We start from the raw sequence: 20,658 nt of genomic DNA on the forward strand, positions 1-20,658 counted from the left end.
GTGTGAATACTTTCTGAAGGCAATGTAAATGCCACGTCGCCCATACAACACAAGGAACCGTGTTCCATTGAATGCTAGCTTTTCAAATGTGTCTGCTCTTTAACTTTTAACACGTAACTGTGAAAAGGTCTTGTCCTCTTTAGGCTTGTTCCAACCCTGCCACCCACCAATTAAATGTGAGGTGACAGGAACATCCATTAAATATGCATTGCGTTCAGACTGAGTAGGCTACACACGCGTCGCGTTGCACACATTCTTCTTAACGTTTTAAAGTAAATCAACAGTCGACATTGGAAGATGTATTTAGCTTTTCTGCAGTATGAACTCGTAACGCTCTCTCTTACACACACAAATACTTTAGATGTCAAATCACAAACGAACCACTGACACAACAACATAGCATTAGTTAGAGGGAACTATTTAGAATGTGCTTTCAGGTTATATAGCCTGCTCAGTGCACCTCCCAGAGCTCTTTGTTCCAATGCAAAGGCACAGTGAGACACAGGCTGTAGCTACAGGGAATTAATTACAGTACAGGGTGTTTACCCAGTGGGGTACGAGCACGCACACACACACGTACGCACATACACACAAATTACCTCTTACACACAAACACAAATACACAGCTTCTCTGCTGTGTGATGCCTGGTGGGCCAAGCCTCTATGTTCCTGTGTGTCGTCATTCATCAGTGACCAGTCAGTGACCAGTCTCACAGCCCAAAACAGTGTGATTATTCCTGATCAAGACGAGAGAATTCAGATAAGCTGTGCCATTAGGTTAGCACTATTTACAGTACATGAAGTCTGTGCTGCTGTTGTGTTCCTTTAAAATAAAACACTGTTTTGGTATTGCTCTGTTCTAATATTACACTTAGTAGCAGGAATGACAGGAAGGATGCTGTTTTCAGGAGTGGTTTATTAGTCCAGTTAAATGGTAAGTTGGGTCATTTGATGTGGTATGACACAAGGCTCTCCCAGACAGTGGTCCCTGCACAGAGGTCATACACCAGTGTTGGACTGTGGTAGGAGATGTTTGCTAGACAGCACAACATTGTCGTAGTCAAAGTTCTCATCCAGGTTGAAAGGCAAAACCTCTTCACTGCCACTCTGTGAAAAGTCAATGACATGAATTAAGTTGCCTATACTGTATATAGACAGACCCCTCTCGCATGACTTTAGCACAGAAAGACTGGCTTAAATACACTTATGAATGATTAACATAACTCTCAAACAAAATATACCAACTGCAAGTTCCATTTTCCTGGTCAACTAATTGCGAAGTCAACTAAGCTGTTCCTGGGGTGGGTAAATGTTATCTTCATCTTAGTGTCTTTATGTCATACATTAGTAAATGTCCTTTCTTGTACCTGTCCCTGTGGTGGCGTGTCCTGCTGCTGTCCTCGTGTCCCCGGCCGTGTCCCCGTCCTCCTGCCTGTGGAGGTCAGGTCCAGCTGGGTCAGGTGACAGAAGGAGGGCAGGTAGGCAGGGAGTTCCTCCTCCACCTCCCCTGGTAGAACCCGAACCCCACCATCTGAGAAAAGAGGAGAGAAGACACACAGGATGAGGACTCAACAGTGTCTTCTTTTTGCTTTTAGCTGGCCCTACTCAGTAACTTGAAAAAGAAGGAGAGAACATCACACAGGACTAAGACCCCTCTTTGATGGTATGTGTGGCTTGAATAGGATTCACATAGTGAGACTGAACTGACCATTAAGTTTTCACTCAGAGAAGCCGGCCTTTTCAAGTGGCACTCCTTGAAAAGTTAGATAATTTTAGTTAATTGGGATTCAATAGCTCCTGAAGATCTAAGCCATTGTATTATTTCCAGAAGATCAGAGTAAGTACATCATTATGCAAATGATTATCGCATTGGCTTTGTTCTGTGCCATCATCAAACACAATTCAGAAGTGTGACAATCAAATTACAGAAAATGAGAAGTGACTCTTTGTTCAATTAAAATCAGACTCCAGTAGGTTAGAAAGGGCTGCTCATCACCACAATTGAATTGTATCACTAGGAAATCGTGTATAGAAATTATAATTTTACGAGTAATGATTTTACCTCCTCAAGTTCTCACCACAGTGGGCACTACACACTGTAACCTAATACAACTCCTGCAAAATCCAGCCGCGAGCTGTCCAGTGACGCAAGCTTACCAGACGAACTAAATACCTTCTATGCTCACTTCAAGGCTAGCAACACTGAACCATGCATGAGAGCACCAGCTGTTTCGGACGACTGTGTGATCACGCACAAAACGAACAAAACGCCATGGTAACTTGTCTAAATGACGCCTCGTGGCATTCGTATCTGTAACCATGAAATGCTTAGAAAGGCTGGTGATGGCTCATATCAACACCATCATCCCAGACAACATGGACCCACTCCAATTCACATACCGCCCCAAAAGATGACGCAATCTCGATTGCATTCCACACTGTCCCATCTGGACAAAAGGAACACCTATGTAAGAATGCTATTCATAGACTACAGCTCAGTATTCAACCGTGCCCTCCAATCTCATCACTAAGCTAAGGACCCTGAGATTAAACACCTTCCTCTGCAACTGGAACCTGGACTTCCTGATGCGCTGCCCCCAAGTGGTGAGGGTAGGCAACAACACATCCGCCACACTGACCCTCAACATGGCGGCCCCTCGGGGGTACCTGCTTAGTCCCCTCCTGTTCACCCACGACTGTGTGGCCGCGCACAACTCCAGCACCCTCATTTTGTTTGTCCACGACAAGGTGGTGGTGGTAGGCCTGTTCATGGACAACAATGAAACAGCCTACAGAGACCTGGCAGTGTGGTGCCAGGACAACAACCTCTCCCTCGACGTCAGCAAAACAGAGCTGATCGTGGACTACTGGAAACGGAGGGCCGAGTACACCCCCATCCACATCGACAGGGTTTTAGTGGAGCAGGTTCGAGAGCGTTAAGTTCATCGGTGTTCATATCACTAGGGAATTATCATGGTCCACACACACCAACACAGTCATGAAGACTGCACGACAACACCTCTTCCCCCTCAGAAGGCTGAACAGATTTGGCATGGGCCCTCAGATCCTCAAAAGGTTCAACAGCTGCACCATCGAGAGCATCTTGACTGGCTGCATCACCGCCTGGTTTGGCATTTGACTGCAAGGTGCTAAAGAGGGTAGTGCGTATGGCCCAGTACATAACTGAGGCCAAGCTCCCTGCCATCTAGGACCTCTGTACCAGGTGGTATAAGTGAAAGGCCCTACAAATTGCCAAAGACTCCAGCCACCCAAGTCATAGACTGTTCTCTCTGCTACCGCACGGCAAGCGGTACCGATGCACAAAGTCTGGATACAGTCCCAAAATGGTTTGCATGTCAGCAGTCAGGTTTTCAAGATATTGGACATTCAAGAACCAAAGTGTCACTTGACACATCATGATGATGTGTTTTTCATCATATAATACGTTTTTTGAGCAAGAGACAAACCATTTTGGGACTGTATCAACACTGGATTAATGAAAAGAATAGTTGTTTTTGAGTGGAGTTTTCCTTTAATTTAGCAACTACATGCTTCACTCCATTTCAAAAGATTTTCACTCAACTGCACACGCCCCAGGAGTATATGTCTTTCTGCTCCTCCTGTCAGACACATCCGACTAGTGTCGCACGGTATATCAAAAATAAGGTTCTTTTCGGTTACTAGAACATGAAAAACGGTTCGGTACCTCTGTGAAATGTGTCTCACGAATCACGCCTGTATCTGCACAGCCGACCCCTTATTATAGCACGCACTGTGCCTGCTCCACTTACTCATGACACACTTGAATAATGCAACACGTCATGTAGAAATGTTGAAACTGTTGATTACTGTTCACAAAAGAATGTCCATAAAGGCTAAAACACTTTACAATGGAAGATAGCTTCCAGCTCTGTAAGCTACCGGTAACTTTCCTTGCTAGATGACAGCTAAAGCTGACATCCATTCACTACCCTCGTACTTTGTTTGTGATAATATGCAAACCAGAGGGCAACATATGCTGATTTCAAAGCTGATTGCCACCAAAAACTTTATTAATTCACTTACTCCTGTCTACCCCAAAGATGATCTATAGTGTTGAGGAGGAGGAGCCCTGTGGACCCATTTAGTCATTCATTGTTGGTATTGGTGCTCTGTAGAGTTGCTATTTTCTCAAGTAAATTCAATCGTGACATTCCTGGATTACTCATTATACTAATAAAGTCCAATTAAATCAACAAATAGAATAAAAAATGTTAAGGGTACAAAACGGTATACATACTGTATCTGGCTGTGTTGGCAAAATCACTAAATATACCATCGAGCCAAGCAGGGAGAGGCTGCCCATTGACAATTCCAAGACCAGTCAGAAATGTCCAGCTAACCCTACCTCAATGACACCAGTGAATTTCAAAACTGAACTTGGATCTGCATTAAGTAGCAATGATATCCTTTGCCACCATTGTCTTACGACACAACAGATAGCTCGAATCTGTCATGACAATTCAACAAAACAATAAATATTTTTATTTCCATTGAATTTCTTAGTTACATGATTGTATAACGAGCAACAACGTTTTGATGTTGAGGGTGCAGTATTTAGGAAGTTTAGCAATGAGGATGAAACTAGCATAGTTCAGCTAGTTTAGCCAGTGAAAACAAGAGTGGGACAGGATATAGCAAGGCGCATATGCACACTAGGCTAATTCAGTGCACAGACTTGAGTTTTTATGCCCTGATATCAGGAGCTGGCGGCGAAAAGTTCCATTAAATTGGGTGGTTCGAGCCCCGAATGTTGATTGGCCGACAGCCGTGGTATATCAGAGCGTATACCACAGGTATTTACTGATCTAATTAAGTTGGTAAACAGTTTAGAATAGCAATAAGTCACCTCAGGGGTTTGTGATATATAGCCAATATACAGGGCTGTGTCCAGGCACTCCACATTGCGTCATACATAAAAACAGCCCTTAGCAGTGGTATATTGGCCATATACCACACCCCCTCGGGCCCTATTGCTTAATTATACAATTCAGAGACTGAAACAAATCCATCAGATGACAAATATTTAATGAGAGCGATTCGATATACAATACCAAAATCAGCAGTAACTGTCAATAGTAAAATAAAGTTTAAAACGATGTTTGAGTGAACCTGAATCCAGAAAATGAACTCTATTGTCTCAGCGAACTGACTGTGCTCTGACATGCCGCACCCCTCTTGCCTCATGAATGACGTCATTACTGGTTAAAGACACAGCGCACATTTTTATAAAATAAGCTACTTCTATGCAAATGTTGTTGGTCAGTACAATAAAATAAGTCCTAAATGAAAGGGATACAGGTTGTTTGTCAACTGTAGCCTCATGAAATAAGCCAAAACAAGCTCAATAACTCAATGCATGCACACACTCCTATTGAATATGGATTCACCTGTATTGTGGATAGGCATAGGCTACCCAGTTTATCAATAGTTTTACCATTCAAATAAATGATTACCATTACGTTGTTATGTAGTTAGATTGATTTTACCAAAGTCAAATTGATTGTAAAGTTGATTCATTAATGCATGCACAGCTGTCTCTGAAAAATGTTGACATAAAACTGTTAAAATGTAATGAACACATAAAATAAAAAAACAGAGCAATAGCTGAGTTTATCTGTCTGGATCAAGTGCCATTCTGTGTTTTTGGCTAATTAATATGCCTTCCTTTTTTGCTGTAGTATCGTTCTGGTATAATTTTGGTATTGAGTATGGTGATGGTATAGAGCAGGGGTGTCAAACCCATTCCACGGAGGGCCAAGTGTCTGCAGGTTAAGACCTAGACAACCAGGTGAGGGGAGTTCCTTACTAATTTGTGACCTTAATTCATCCATCAAGTACAAGGGTGGTGCGAAAACCCGCAGACACTCGGCTCACAACCAAAATTCTGGTATCGTGACAACACTAATCCAAACAGGACACTAAGCCTGCTGTAACTCTGCAGTGAAACAAATCTCTATCAAAAATGCAAAGCCACACTACGAACCCATATTTCCTCTGACAGTTTCTCCAGAATACAGATCCTGCAGCATGCAGCAGGGGGACTCAACAACAGCATGAAAGAAAGGGTCACAGACAACAGGTGAGGGATGGTTGGCTGGCTGGCTGGCAGGCATATGAAAGACATCAATGGGGCGGAGGAGATTTAATCTGAATTAAAAAAGCCTTGGTCGGCTGTAATCATCTCTGCCAGCCAGCTAACGTAACCCACATCCAGAGAACACAGAGATGAGAGGAGCCTCAAATAGCAGGACCCAAAACACGCTCCTGATAATAGGACCCTGACCAAAACATCAGGGCGATGGAGAGCGATCAAACTGAAAAGGACTGGCCTAGACAACTGTCAAAGAGAGGGTAGGTATACAATTATGTGTCTCCATGCGTTCATAAAAGGGAATTTAAATCAATTAGAGAGGAGCAGAGACCATTAAATATTGACACTTCTCCTTGGCTTGGCTTGGCAGCCACAGGGCCGGTGTTGATCCTAATTAAACAGCTAATTACTCTCACTGTGAAAGTCACACTGGGATGGGAGGACGGAGCAGGGGAGGGGAGGTGGAGGGAGACGAGAGGGGAGGATGAGGAAGCAAGACAAAAAATGAGTTGGTGAAGGGACACCACCTTGTGTATTATGTGCAGATGAGAAAGTCACACATTGAGCACGGTTACATGCACACAATAATACGAGTCAGATTAATATAAATTTGTTTAAAACATTTAGATCCTTTGAAAAGAAGAAGAATTTGCCTAATAATTCTGTTTACATGGGCACATCTGAAATCAGGCTACCTGATGGAACTTTTGATGCAGAAAATCGGCAATCAAAATAAACGTTCTACCACAGTGACGATGTTATATTTGCGAAGCCTATTTGATTCTGAGTTTGGACATATAAAGTTTGTTTATGAAAACTTTTTCTAAGATGCATACTTTTAGTTTTTGCAAACTCTCTTCACTCACGCATAAGAGGAAGGCTTGTGCTATCAGTGCTGCCACATGCACAGATCAAACACACCTCTGGAACACCGATTAAGCGGTTTACATGTCCTAATAATTAGAAAGATTTCTCAGAAAACCAGGTGTTTTAATCGGTGTATGCTTACTTTGATTTTGACCTTACACCGATTACAATAAACAGAGTAAGGTTTACATTACTATTTTTACACTCGGGCGACTGACATTATCAGTTTAATATCGAATTATTAGTGTGAATGTAAACTACATATAGGTAAACAAGTACTCTCTAAGGATGTTTTACTTAAAGACAAAAATCACCTGGAGGACACAGCTACAGTGGTTTGTTATGTCTTGGAGACACCTTTAGTCAGTGTCAGAATGGGTAATCAAAAATAAACGGGTCTTAAATGTGACCAGTTTCAGGAAACTAGGCGTATGTCACAAGTCACGACTTCACCAGGAGGGCCATTTGAATGTTTTTTTTTTTTATCAAAATGCATTTTTTGGGGGCAGAAATGCCTTCTGGAGCATAACAAATAACAAACTTGCATGCCATCTGTAAATATGAATAAAATTGTTAAATTACGAACCTTGTTGGTTAAGCCACAGAAAAAGTGAGCAACCTTCCCAGTAGCCATTTGGCTGAGATAATGAGTGGGCTGGACATGCCGAGAGAGGGGTTCGGATTGGTCTGCCATATAGAAGGCTTCTGTCTATTTCAGTTGGTCAGTCTGTGTTGCTAATCCTGTCTAACGCAGCTTTTTTAAAATGTATCGTGTAGTGGAGCTGCATAAGTGTTGCTCTCCACTTTCTGGAGGAACGAGTTTTGAAATCAGTAGTATTAGAGTATGATAGCTAAGGAGATGAAGAAAAAACCTGTCTCCGGATTACATCTTCAAACTAAGGGCAACCGTGGCATGGCATCCGTGACAGGGAGACTCGTCCATGATGTAAGATAGTCTAGTTAGCTACATTTTCATATATTACACGTTTGACAGAAAGTGGTTTTATTTCAAGCTAAAGTGTACTGTTAGCTAGCTAGATAACGTTAGCTGGCTGGCTCCCTAGCTAACGTTACGTGTATGACGTTATTATTCGTCTCCCAGAAACGTTTGCTTTGCTAGTTAGAGCCTAATGTTAGCTAGCTAACATTGAACCTGGTTGGTTAGCTCTCAGCAGATTCATGCAGGGTAGCAACGACATGATTTGGCACTATGTTTATTGTTGTTTAACTAAACATTAGCTGTCTGGCTCGTTAGTTAACATTACATGGCGTGTGTGATCTTACACATTGTTTACCTAGCTAGGTTCATTGTTTGCCTAGCTAGCTAGCTACATGTCTTAAGCTAAAGTGTACTGTTAACCAGCTAGCTAACATTAAACCTGGTTGGTTAGCTCCCAGCAGATACATGCAGGGTAGTAACAACATGATTTGGCACTATGTTCATTGTTGTTTAACTAGCTAACGTTAGCTGGCTGGCTTGTTAGCCAACGTTACATGATGTGTGGGACCTTACATATTGTTTACCTAGAGCTAGGTTCATTGTTTACATAGCTAGCTAGCTAGCTACGTGTTTTAAGCTAAAGTGTACAAAACCGTTAAATATGGCCGGTGTCGGTAAAAGTCGGCAAAAAAGCATAATACAATTGTTGCCAGCGTTTTTGACACAAAGATCAACTGTACTGGTTGTTCATGCTCTGATCTTGTCCCATCTTGATTGCTGTGCGATAATATGGTCAAGTGCAGCAAAGAAAGACCTAGCAAAACTGCAGCTGGCTCAAAACAAAGCAGCATGCCTTGCCCTTAACTGCTTGCCCATAACTGCACACACAGAACTAACATCAACAGCATGCATGATAGCCTTTCATGGTTGAGGAGAAATTGACTCTTCTCTTCTAGTCTTTTTAAGAAACATTTGTATGTTGAAAATGCCTAACCACTTCTATAATCTATTTGCATACACTTCAAACAGACATACAAACCTACCGAGTGGCACAGCGGTCTAAGGCACTGCATCTCAGTGCAAGAGGCTTCACTACGGTCCCTGGTTCGAATCCAGGCTGTATCATATACTGCTGTGATTGGGAGTCCCATAGGGCGGCGCACAATTGGCCCAGCATCGTCTAGGTTTGGCCGGGGAAGACCGTCATTGTAAATAAGAATATGTTCTTAACGGACTTGGCTCGTTAAATAAAAATAAATACATAAATGGCGTGGGGATTGTTTTCCTGGCACACGCCAGGTCCCTTGATACCAATTGAGCAACGTTTGAACGCCGTACCTTGTAGAATCCACACCCCGAAGAATTCAGGTTGTTCCAGAGGCAAATGAAATTGAGCAAGTTGGAAATTGAGCAAGTTGAGATGACTAAACTGCTTGGAGTATCCCTAGATTGTAAACTATCATGGTCAAAACATATTGATGCAGTCGTAGTTAAGCTGGGGAGAAGTCTGTCTATAATAAAGTGATGCTCTGCCTTCTAAACAACACTATCAACAATTTTGTTGCACCTTGACTACTATTCAGTCGTGTGGTCAGGTTCGACAAAAAAAGGACTTAGGAAAATTGAAATTGGCTCAGAACAAGGCAGCACGGCTAGCCTTTGGATGTACACAGAGCTAATATGAATAATATGCATGTCAATCTCTCCTGGTTGAAAGTGGAGGAGAGATTGACTTCATCACTACTTTTATTTGTGAGAGGTATTGACATTTTGAATGCACCAAGCTCTGTCTAAACTACTGGCACACAGCTCAGACACCCATGCATGCCCCACAAGACATGCCACAAGAGTCCAGAACAGACTATGGGAGGCACACAGTACTACATGGAGCCATGACAACATGGAACTCTATTCCACATCAATCAACTGATGCAAGCAGTAAAATTACATTTAAAAAAAAGATTTAAGAAACACCTTATGGAACAGCGGGGACTGTGAAGCAACACAAACATTGGCACAGACACATGCATACACACACACACGATAACATACTTACTATACATACACATGGATTTAGTACTGTAGATATGTGGTAGTGTTGGAGTAGGGTCCTGAGGGCACACAGTGTGTTGTGAAATCTGTGAATGTTTTGAAAATTGTACACTCTGCCTTAATTTTGCTGGACCCCAGGAAGAGTAGCTGCTATGGGTATCCATAATAAATACAAGTACAAAGGGGGATACGACTCAGTACTAGATGGGTGTACCCAAAAAACGAAATGTATAACTTATTTTATGTAATATCTTATGTTCTTGTATATAACTGTTCTGTACTTTGTCATGTATTATTAAGTTTTATGTGGACCCCAGGAAGAGCAGCTTCTGCATGTGCAGTAGCTAATGGGAATACTAATACACTAAACAAAACCTTACATATACTTTTCTCAAACCCATCACAGCAGCCATCACCCCTGACAGTCAGATTCATTCAGACGCTGAGCGGTCATCGATCCTGTCGTAAAGGCAATTACGATGTACTCAGTGTCAGAAAGACGCAGCAGAACCACCTTCCCCAGCACTCCCCTCCTCCTCTCCACCTGCTTTTACGCCCAGCACATTGATAACTATCCTGTACATGCTAATCAAGGTGGGAGTTCACTGTCAGACGTTTGTGGGCATCAGCACCTTGGACTAGCAGCCAGGGTGACAATGACACCCTCCCAGTGATTTTAACACTGTTTGGCACAAAACACTGATACTTACTTAGTCAACCCTCTCCTCATTACCAATCCCCTTTCCCCATCAAGTTAGGAAGGACACACACCAGGCCTGGCTGCAACCCCATTGTAAACACCCTCACAAATCAAATCAAAGTTTATTTGTCACGTGCGCCGAATACAACCTTACAGTGAAATGCTTACTTCCAGGCTCTAACCAATAGTGCAAAAAAAGGTATTAGGTGAACAATAGGTAAGTAAAGAAATAAAACTACAGTAAAAAGAACAGCTATATACTGTACAGTAGTGAGGCTATAAAAGTTGCGAGGCTACATACAGACACCGGTTAGTCAGGCTGATTAAGGTAGTATGCACATGTAGATGTGGTTAAAGTGACTATGCATATATGATGAACAAAGAGTAGCAGTACCGTAAAAGAGGGGTTGGCGGGTGGGACACAATGCAGGTAGCCTGGTTAGCCAATGTGCGGGAGCACTTGTTGGTCGGCCCAATTGAGGTGGTATGTACTTGAATGTATAGTTAAAGTGACTATGCATGTATGATAAACAGAGTAGAGGCAGCGTATAAAAAGGGGTTGGGGGGGGGCACACAATGCAAATAGTCCGGGTAGCCAGTCTAGCCTTTTTGTCCTAGACTTGCTACTCCGGTACCGCTTGCCATGCGGTAGTAGAGAGAACATTCCATGACTGGGGTGGCTGGGGTCTTTGACAATTTTTAGGGCCTTCCTCTGACACCACCTGGTGTAGAGGTCCTGGATGGCAGGTAGCTTAGCCCCAGTGATGTGCTGGGCCGTATGCGCTACCCTCTGTAGTGCCTTGTGGTCAGAGGACGAGCAATTGCCGTACCAGGCAGTGATGCAACCGGTCAAGATGCTCTCGATGTTGCAGCTGTAGAACCTTTTGAGGATCTCAGGACCCATGCCAAATCTTTTTAGTTTCCTGAGGGGGAATAGGCTTTGTCGTGCCCTCTTCACAACTGTCTTGGTGTGTTTGCACCATTCTAGTTTATTGGTGATGTGGACACCAAGGAACTTGAAGCTCTCAACCTGCTCCACTACAGCCCCGCCAATGAGAATGGGGGCGTGCTCGGTCCTCCTTTTCCTGTAGTCCACAATCATCTCCTTAGTCTTGGTTATGTTGAGGGATAGGTTGTTATTCTGGCACCACCCGGCCAGGTCTCTGACCTCCTCCCTATAGGCTGTCTCGTCGTTGATCAGGCCTACCACTGTTGTGTCGTCTGCAAACTTAATGATGGTGTTGGAGACGTGCCTGGCCATGCAGTCGTAGGTGAACAGGGAGTACAGGAGGGGACTGAGCATGCGCCTCTGGGGAGCTCCAGTGTTGAGGATCAGCGTGGCAGATGTGTTGCTACCTACCCTCACCACCTGGGGGCGGCGCGTCAGGAAGTCCAGGATCCAGTTGCAGAGGGAGGTGTTTAGTCCCAGGATCCTTAGCTTAGTGATGAGCTTTGAGGGTACTATGATGTTGAACGCTGAGCTGTAGAAATGAATAGCATTCTCACATAAGTGTTTATTTTGTCCAGGTGGGAAAGGGCAGTGTGGAGTGCAATAGAGATTGCATCATCTGTGGATCTGTTTGGGCGGTATGCAAATTGGAGTGGGTCTAGGGTTTCTGGGAAAATGGTGTTGATGTGAGCCATGACCAACCTTTCAAAGCACTTCATGGCAACGGTCGTGAGTACTATGGGTCTGTAGTCATTTAGGCAGGTTGCTTTTGTGTTTCTTGGGCACAGGGACTATGGTAGTCTACTTGAAACATTTTGGTATTACAGACTCAATCAGGGACATGTTGAAAATGTCAGTGAAGACACCTGTCAGTTGGTCAGCACATGCCTGGAGCACACGTCATGGTAATCCGTCTGGCCCCGCAGCCTTGTGTATGTTGACCTGTTTAAAGGTCTTACTCACGTCGGCTACGGAGAGTGTGATCACACAGTCGTCCGGAAGAGCTGATGCTCTCATGCATGCCTCAGTGTTGCTTGCCTCGAAGCGAGCATAGAAGTGATTTAGCTCGTCTGATAGGCTCGTGTCACTGGGCAGCTCACACACTGGGCAGCTCACACATACACACACAACATGTTGTGGAGGTGTCTGGTTGTTATTGTTGGGCTCAGCATCAGGGTTGGAGTTAGGGCCCTGTACCTCTGTGTATGGAGATGTAGTTTGCACGCGGTCTATGTATCCCTCACTGCTAAATGAGGACAGAGAGAGCAATACACCACAGAGCAGAGCCATTGCCCTTAACACTAATTACAGGGCCGGGGCCACAATTTGCATGTATTGAAAATGCGTAATAGATGGTAATGTATTTCAAATGAATGGCATGACTAGCCTTATTACAGAAATAATATGCACATGACATTAACTAAATCCTATTACAAGGTGAACTCTTAAATGTCTTCGAAGGCAAACTTCTTCATGTTTCCTTCTTTACATGGATTATTAAGAATATATTCTACTTTTCACTGAGATTTTCCTTTCTTTGAGGAAATAATGTAAGAACTCTGGAGCGCTGTAATTTACTGTCAAAGAAGCTTTGATTAATGGAACCATTCTCCGTGAAATAGCATTGTGGACTCAAAGACTCATATCAATACTGCATGGCAAGGTGATAACTTTCTAATTCTACCGTAATCAGTGAAGATTAGGATAAATTAATGTTAATGATGATCCATGCACACTCTTAAATTACTTTAGAAGAAACAAGAATGCCATTATACAGTGCCAAGAAAGTTATTTTCCATCTTGTACAATGCACTAATCTAAAATCAGTTCTGGAAACCGGAGAGTTATGAGTGAGAGAACAAGATGCTGTACCTGGGTCAGCAGTTACATCTCCTTCCTCCTCACTGAAGTCCCCAACATCCAGGTAGTTATCCAGCTATACACAGAGAACAATGGAGAGTTACTCTTCAATCAACAATTCTCAAATCAGAAAACAAGAGAAAGTGATTATTACTTTTCATGTTGTGTACATTACTGTAGTAAACAAGTTATAAATCTGTATTTTGATCGATAGAGACAAAGTATATAGCAGTTTGTAATATGTGATCATCATGAGTCAATGTGTGTGACCCTGACCGATGTCAGTAACAAATAAATACTTAACAAATTGCAAGCAGTTTTTCTAAAAATATGCACTAACATAAATATTCCCATATTTAATATACAGTATGGAATTGGGATATTACAACAACATTACTTTAGTCCACAATATCAACCTTGAGAGTTATGCCTGGTGGACGACAGTCTCCATTTCCACAGCTGCCCACAATCACTCCAGCACCGAGCTCCACCTGCAACCAAACCACAGTCACAAAGAGATACTCATGCTGTATATGACCACTGCATTTTTGCTCAAGCAGTTTGACTGTCATTATGACCTCAGTGGGGTCGTGGCCACTACTCCTGTTGATCTATGGCTCCAGTTGTTACATTTACGAATGTGTTTGGACAGCTGAGTGCCTCTAAGAGTCCTACAGATGCTGTAGGATCTTGTGCTCACTCAACTCTTCCAAATAATCCCCAGTGAGATTAATTGGAAACCAAATATGGGATCCTATCCCAGACTTTCAGTTTCAGTGTGTAACTTGCTGATGTGTAGTATTGATTACAACAGAGAGAACCTTTAATCAGAATCATGGTTAAATCAATAGCTGGCATAGCCTGAGGTCCTAAGCACTGTTCATGCTCCAATGTACACATCTGAAGTAAACCTTCCTGCTCCTGAAACAATCCACTAATTTGGTTTAGGAAAATGGGATAACACTGAAATAGATGGAGGGAATAAAAATAAATCAAGGGAGACCGACAGAGAGAAAAAGAGAGAGAGAAATTGTATTTTATTTTAAAAATACCTTTATTAGCCCAATAATTACATCATTAAAACCCAGAACCAAGCTCCCCCGATGCCCCACACCCCTACAAAGTCCTCCAGAAGGCTTGTTAGTATTGTCATAATGTAGGGCGGCAGGTTTGCAAAGAGAGAGAGAATGAGAGAAAGAGAAAAGAGAAAAATAACAAGAAAGAGCAAGAGCAAGAGAACAAGAGATAGTAAAGGGCTGAGACAGGTGAAAGAGAGGAGGGATTGAAGCCTGGTGGGGTGAGTTTACGGTGTAAGCCTTGAGTCAGTCAAGCCTGTAGGAAAGACAGACAGATCTTGGTGTCACTGACCTCCTCCTGATCAGCAGGCAGGACACAGACACTCTGCTGTCCTCTCCTCTCTTCTGCTGCATCCTCTTCTCCATTCCTCCTCAACTCCCCTGATCTCTCCATCTCCCTAGAGAGATGACTGGGTCCGGAGGGCAGAGTCGTGTGTCCACTCCCAGCACTCCCTGTGAGAGGGAGATCAGAAGAGAAAATACATCTGTCTTTGTACCAATTTAATACATGCCTGTAAGGTATCAGCTCTACATGTAATGAAGTCACAACCCGAGGGCCTTTGAGACCAGGCTTGGGGCAATTTAGTTTCCAATTGACTTGCAAAAAATTCCTTATGGAAACAAATTAGGTGTGTGAACTGCCTGTGAGACTGACCTGGAGTCAGTCATTGTGTGAAGGAGCCTGACCTGGAGTCAGGTGTGTGAAGGAGGACAGGAACTGGTCGTAGGTCTGTTCTGATGAGCTGCAGAAACACTTCAGGGTCTCCAGGACCACCTCGTCATCAGCCAGACCACCTGAGCCACTCTCCACCCCAGGCATCCTGCCACCCAAAACTGGCCGGGCCTGGCACACTGGCAACCCCTGGGTACAGCTCACCTGGGGGAGATAGAAAAATGGGGGAGGGAGAGAGATGTTAAAATCAGTAGCACAGCGGCCATATTGTGCACCACGCATTCTAAGGCACTGCATCTCAGTGCTAGAGGCATCCCTACAGACCCTAGTTCGATTCCAGGCTGTATCACAACCAGCCATGATTGGAAGTCCCATAGGGCGTGGCGCACAATTGGCCCAGCGTAGGCCGTCATTGTAAATAAGAATGTTCTTAACTGACTTGCCAAGATAAATAAAAGGTTAAATAAATGAAATAAAAATAGCTAGGCCCAGGTGTAATTACCCTGTAATTACCCCTCTACTCAATCCCAATCACTACAGGGGGAACAATTAAGCATCGCATTAAACAGTGATAAACACTGCAGCAAGTATGATCGTCAAAACATCACAACTGTCACTGCGCCCATTAATCAAAACTGTAATCTTGCAGGGAAGGACTGGTCAGGTATTGAAACATTATAGCGGGGACAGAAACAGGTGCTACAGCACTTTCTAATGATTCTGTTCTATCAATTATACTCTGCAAATCCCTGCATGGCCTGGGATCCATCTCCATGGCTCACTGCTGAGCCTGCCACACACACACAACTGCAACGACCCAGCTGCAACATAAAGCAGACCACTGTGTAGGTACCTTAAGGAACTGACTGACTGAGCTGGTTTGTTATTCAGTGCTGATTTGGAGGTGTATTATCTTAACTCATAGAAAAAACATGCCCACAGTACCTATTCAGCTGTTAGGAATGGAGCTTTAGTTCCTGTTTCTGGTGCTGGAGGTACCCCCCTCTAAGCAACAACTCAAAGAGACACAGGTGCTCCGCTGCTTGTTTGTTTTTGAGTTCTAACGTTCTTCCAGGCAATTGTGGTTGCAGCATTTGTTTTGTACGCTCCCTGAGCCTTCTCACAGCCCCTCCAAAAACACAAAAACATTATGCTAATGGTTGTCAGACAGCTGCTTCCAGCTCACTGTGTGTTTGTGTGTGTGTGTTCCTCTCTCTCCTTCGGTAGACTACACAAGAAGTGGTTAGGCATAATGGAAAAGGAATTCAAGCTTGAGTAGAACTAGAAATTAAAAGGAAATAAAGCTGTGCTATTCTATTCCCTTTCTCGTCTTTAACACAGTATAATGTAAGTCATGCATCAGGTTCAGTGTACCGTGTGAGGACATGAATCACAGTCCCACTGACTGCACATGGCACTACACACATGCCACTTGGCTGTAGTGTGGAAAATGCCAAACTCTTCACAGAGGGGATAATGATGGCTCTCCAGCTAAAAAATGTGATACATACAATGAGGCCCTCTGAATGTTCCACAGCTGTAATGACACACACACACACACAGGGAGAGAGACAGGGAGCTAATGGCCACCTTCCCTTAGATGTAAAAGCAATCTGACAACAATAACGTGGCTGTACTCAGAGTAACAAAGCCAGCTTTTACACTGTCACTGTGAGGAGTCCACAGGAGAGGAATGCGATGAAACAGGGAGGATGAGCTGAAGAGAGGGGCTGGAAGGATTGGTGCACTACATTTGCAACTATATAAAGGGCTGGCATTTCCATTAATTGCAAACAGACTGCCTTCAAACTGTAGCAGTCACAACTGTAAGCTACCTTTGGTTCTTCAAGGTTCAATCACAAGAGCAATGACAAAACTAAAGCACAATAACATTGTTCTTTGCAGAGAAACAAACTCTACTTTGCACAACCTATGATTACTTAACAGTGATTGTATTACCAGCTCAGTCTTATTGCAGTGTAGAGAGCACACCTGCCTGTCAGCAGCAGTCACAGACAGTTAACCTCAAGATCTGTAACTCATCTGAGTTAATCGAGCTTCACAAACTCTGTCAACCACTGTCTGTCTACACAGCTTAGTACTAAAGATACACAAAGACTAGCCTAACTTATTACAACATTATTACAACATTCCACAACACTGTTCTTCGAGACGTTCAAACAGTAACGTTAGCTACTTGAGCAGGAGGTAAGCAATGCTGAAATTCTGCTTTCAATGGGAGATTTGACAATGATCGTAGTAACGTTAGCTATGATTATAACTCCAATGTGACAAGAATGTCTAGACATGATCTATAGCTAGCTAGCTATACATTCATTGTCACATTGGAGTTATAATCATATAGCTAGCTAGATATATATTTTATATATAGTAATGATTGTAGAAAAGTTAGCTAGCTATTTTATGTCCTAAATGATCTCTTTAGCATAAAGACAGCATACGTTAGATAAGTAACTTAGCATAGCCGTTATTACTGTCTAATTGAGCAGGACATCGCAATGGGACCGTACTAACTAACGTGATTAAATGTAGCAGAATGCTAGCTAGATGGTTTGCGTTATTTACGTACTGTTATATCAAAAATCACAGTTTCTCATTTAAAACATCTTGAGCTATATCTCTGCACATCACATCATAGATGATTATTGCCGAGGCTAATTTAGGCTAGCTAACGTTAGCTGGCTAGCTAACTTCCAACTAAGCTTAGCCAGCCAAACATGACCACAGCAGGCTACCACATATGTTATTACAATCGAAGCTGACACTTGTATCATAGTATTATGTTCATTGTTCACCAAAATCGCTAGCTAACCCGTGTTTAGGAAAAATTGTTAGTTATAACACGAGTAAAAGGTTGACAACAGAGCGTCGATTTACGTTACCTTCCCTTGGATTTGCGTTGAGCAATGAATGTTGGGAAATGAGTATTTTGGCTATTTAATTGCACGAAAAGAAAGCGATTAAAAACTACACACTAATAGGAAATTTATCGGACAGTATTTTCTGCAGGTCATAAACGAATTTAGAATAAATAGTTCCTAAATAAACAACAATTAATACATTGGACTGAAAACTATTTTTTTATCCTACTTGTTCAAACATAGTAAAAGGGCCTTTTCCTTTTAAGACACACGGTTCTGTCACTGATAATCAGACCATATAATTAGAAAGAGACAGACAACCCATGTTTAAAATCCTTCAGTTCAAAAGCAGCAGCTGACTGAGACAATTTTGTGTTGTTGTTTTCCTACAGCCACCTGCGGTAGCATGTCTCTGCAACCACTGACTGCAGTGAACTGTGGCAGCCTCCTGCAGCCTGGCTGCTCCCTGTTACAGCTGGACGGTGACATATTTCTGTTCGGCCAGAAAGGCTGGCCCAGGCGCTCCTGTCCTACTGGGGTCTTCGGGGTGCGCCTAAAGCATGGGGAGCTCAAACTGCGACCCATCTCCTTCTCAAATGACTCCTGCTATCTTCCCCCTCTGCGTTGTCCCGCCGTGACCCGCCTTGAGCCCCATGATGGACACCCAGAGGGCTACCTCATCCATGGAGGCCGAACCCCAAACAACGAGATCTCCTCCAGCCTCTACCTGCTGACCCTGGACAGCCGTGGCTGCAACCGCAAAGTGACCCTGCGCTGTCAGGAGAGAGAGTTGGTGGGAGAGCAGCCAGGGCCCCGATACGGCCACACACTTAGCATGGTGCAGAGTCTGGGCAAGCGGGCCTGCGTTGTGTTTGGGGGCAGATCCTACATGCCGGCCGGGGAGCGGAGCACAGAGAACTGGAACAGCGTTGTGGACTGCCCTCCTCAGGTGTTCATCATCGACTTAGAATTTGGCTGCTGCTCTGCCCACACCTTACCTGAGCTCACTGACGGCAAGTCCTTCCACCTAGCTTTGGCAAGAGACGACTATGTCTACTTCCTTGGTGGCCACACTCTGTCGTCTGACTCTCGTCCTCCTCGTGTGTTCTGCCTGCATGTGGAGCTCCTGCAGGGCAGCCCTCTGCTCTCCTGTGAGCACCTGGACACCGGCCTGTCAATCTCCAGTGCTATTGCCACCCGTGTGGGGCCCTCCCATGAGTACATTATCCTGGGTGGGTATCAGTCAGAGACCCAAAAGAGGATGGAGTGCAGCAGTGTGGTGCTGGATGACTCTGGGATCAGCATCGAGCCCAGAGAGGCCCCTCAGTGGACAGGGGAAATAAGCCACAGCCACACCTGGTTCGGAGGCAGCTTGGGTGGAGGGAGCGCTCTGATTGGGGTCCCCTCTGAGGGCAGACCAGCCCCGCCTGAAGCACATTACTTCTACCAGGTGTGTTTCCAAAAGGAGGGGGAAGGAGAGGGTGAAGACGGGAACCAGGGATGCAGCCAGGAGTCCACAGACTTTGAGGACTCCGCCCCTCTGGAGGACTCTGAGGAGCTGTACTTCGGCCGTGAGCCCCATGAGCTGGAGGACAGCAGCGAGGGAGAGGGGGATACGTACAATGAAGAGGATGAGGAGGATGAGTCCCAGACAGGCTATTGGGTCAAATGTTGCCTGGGCTGCCAGGTGGACCCCAACACTTGGGAGCCCTACTACTCCACAGAGCTGCTGCGGCCAGCCATGATCTACTGCTCCAAAGGAGAGGGAGGCCACTGGGTCCATGCCCAGTGTATGGAGCTGACTGAGGGCCTGCTGGTGAGGCTCTCGCAGGGAAACGGCAAGTACTTCTGCCTGGACCACGGGGGCCTGCCCCGCCAGGAGATGACCCCGCCACGCCAGGTGCTGACCCTGAAGAGGAGCCCCATGAAACCCCAGCACAGGAAGGGCCCAATGATGCCGAAGATGACACCCGCCAAGAAGCGCTTCTTCAGGAGGCTGTTTGAGTGATGTCTGACCATGCAGTATATTTATACTTACTCATTGATCAACTGGTTCATAATATGTCATTCTAATTATATGGCCTAAATGCCATATCATTGTTTGATGTGCCCTTGCAGCAATTTACTGTTCTCAAACTTATAAGTAAATAAGTAAACTTAATTATTTTTTGTGCTTGTTTTTTGATTCCTTACAGTGTTCAATATTTTATTTTAACCGAATTGAATAAAAATGGAAATTAAACCCAGAGTCTATTTGCTTCATGTTCTACTCCCACATATTACACATGGTGACTTTGTGGCTTGCTGTGTTCACCCTCGTTTTTGGCAGTCATTATCAGGATTCTTTTAGAATATTTGAGGTTTGTCAAGCCAAATTTTCTTTGGAAGGTAGGCTAATACTGCGTGGACTTGTATGTAAACCTATAGAATATCATTTATTTTCTGTGGTTGAATGTTTGTGGCAAAATATGTTATGATAAAAAAAATTACATTGATCAGTTCACACAGGTGTAATAACATAAACCA

General features: G+C 43.9%; 2 protein-coding genes across 3 annotated transcripts; one reads left to right on the forward strand and one right to left on the reverse strand.

The window, feature by feature from the left end:
• Window positions 1-899: 899 nt before the first annotated feature.
• Window positions 900-18,309, reverse strand: iftap (intraflagellar transport associated protein). 2 transcript variants are annotated; one of them, XM_035789641.2, is made up of 7 exons: window positions 18,154-18,309; window positions 15,265-15,454; window positions 14,870-15,030; window positions 13,918-13,992; window positions 13,514-13,577; window positions 1,368-1,531; window positions 900-1,107 (listed from the first exon to the last, which is right to left on the reverse strand). In XM_035789641.2, exons 2-7 carry the CDS (start codon window positions 15,395-15,397, stop codon window positions 1,000-1,002), a joined length of 705 nt encoding a protein of 234 aa, XP_035645534.1. In that variant the 5' UTR covers window positions 15,398-15,454; window positions 18,154-18,309; the 3' UTR covers window positions 900-999. The 2 variants fall into 2 exon arrangements, with proteins under 2 accessions (XP_035645534.1, XP_035645535.1); XM_035789642.2 differs by lacking the exon at window positions 18,154-18,309 and adding an exon at window positions 16,196-18,137.
• Window positions 17,311-20,369, forward strand: rag2 (recombination activating gene 2). The gene is made up of 2 exons (XM_035789640.2): window positions 17,311-17,458; window positions 18,525-20,369. The coding sequence occupies exon 2, from the start codon at window positions 18,539-18,541 to the stop codon at window positions 20,138-20,140; it is 1,602 nt and encodes a 533-aa protein (XP_035645533.1). The 5' UTR covers window positions 17,311-17,458; window positions 18,525-18,538; the 3' UTR covers window positions 20,141-20,369.
• Window positions 20,370-20,658: the final 289 nt, after the last annotated feature.

Source organism: Oncorhynchus keta, chromosome 17 (genome assembly GCF_023373465.1).
Source record: "Oncorhynchus keta strain PuntledgeMale-10-30-2019 chromosome 17, Oket_V2, whole genome shotgun sequence".
NCBI lineage: Eukaryota > Metazoa > Chordata > Actinopteri > Salmoniformes > Salmonidae > Oncorhynchus > Oncorhynchus keta.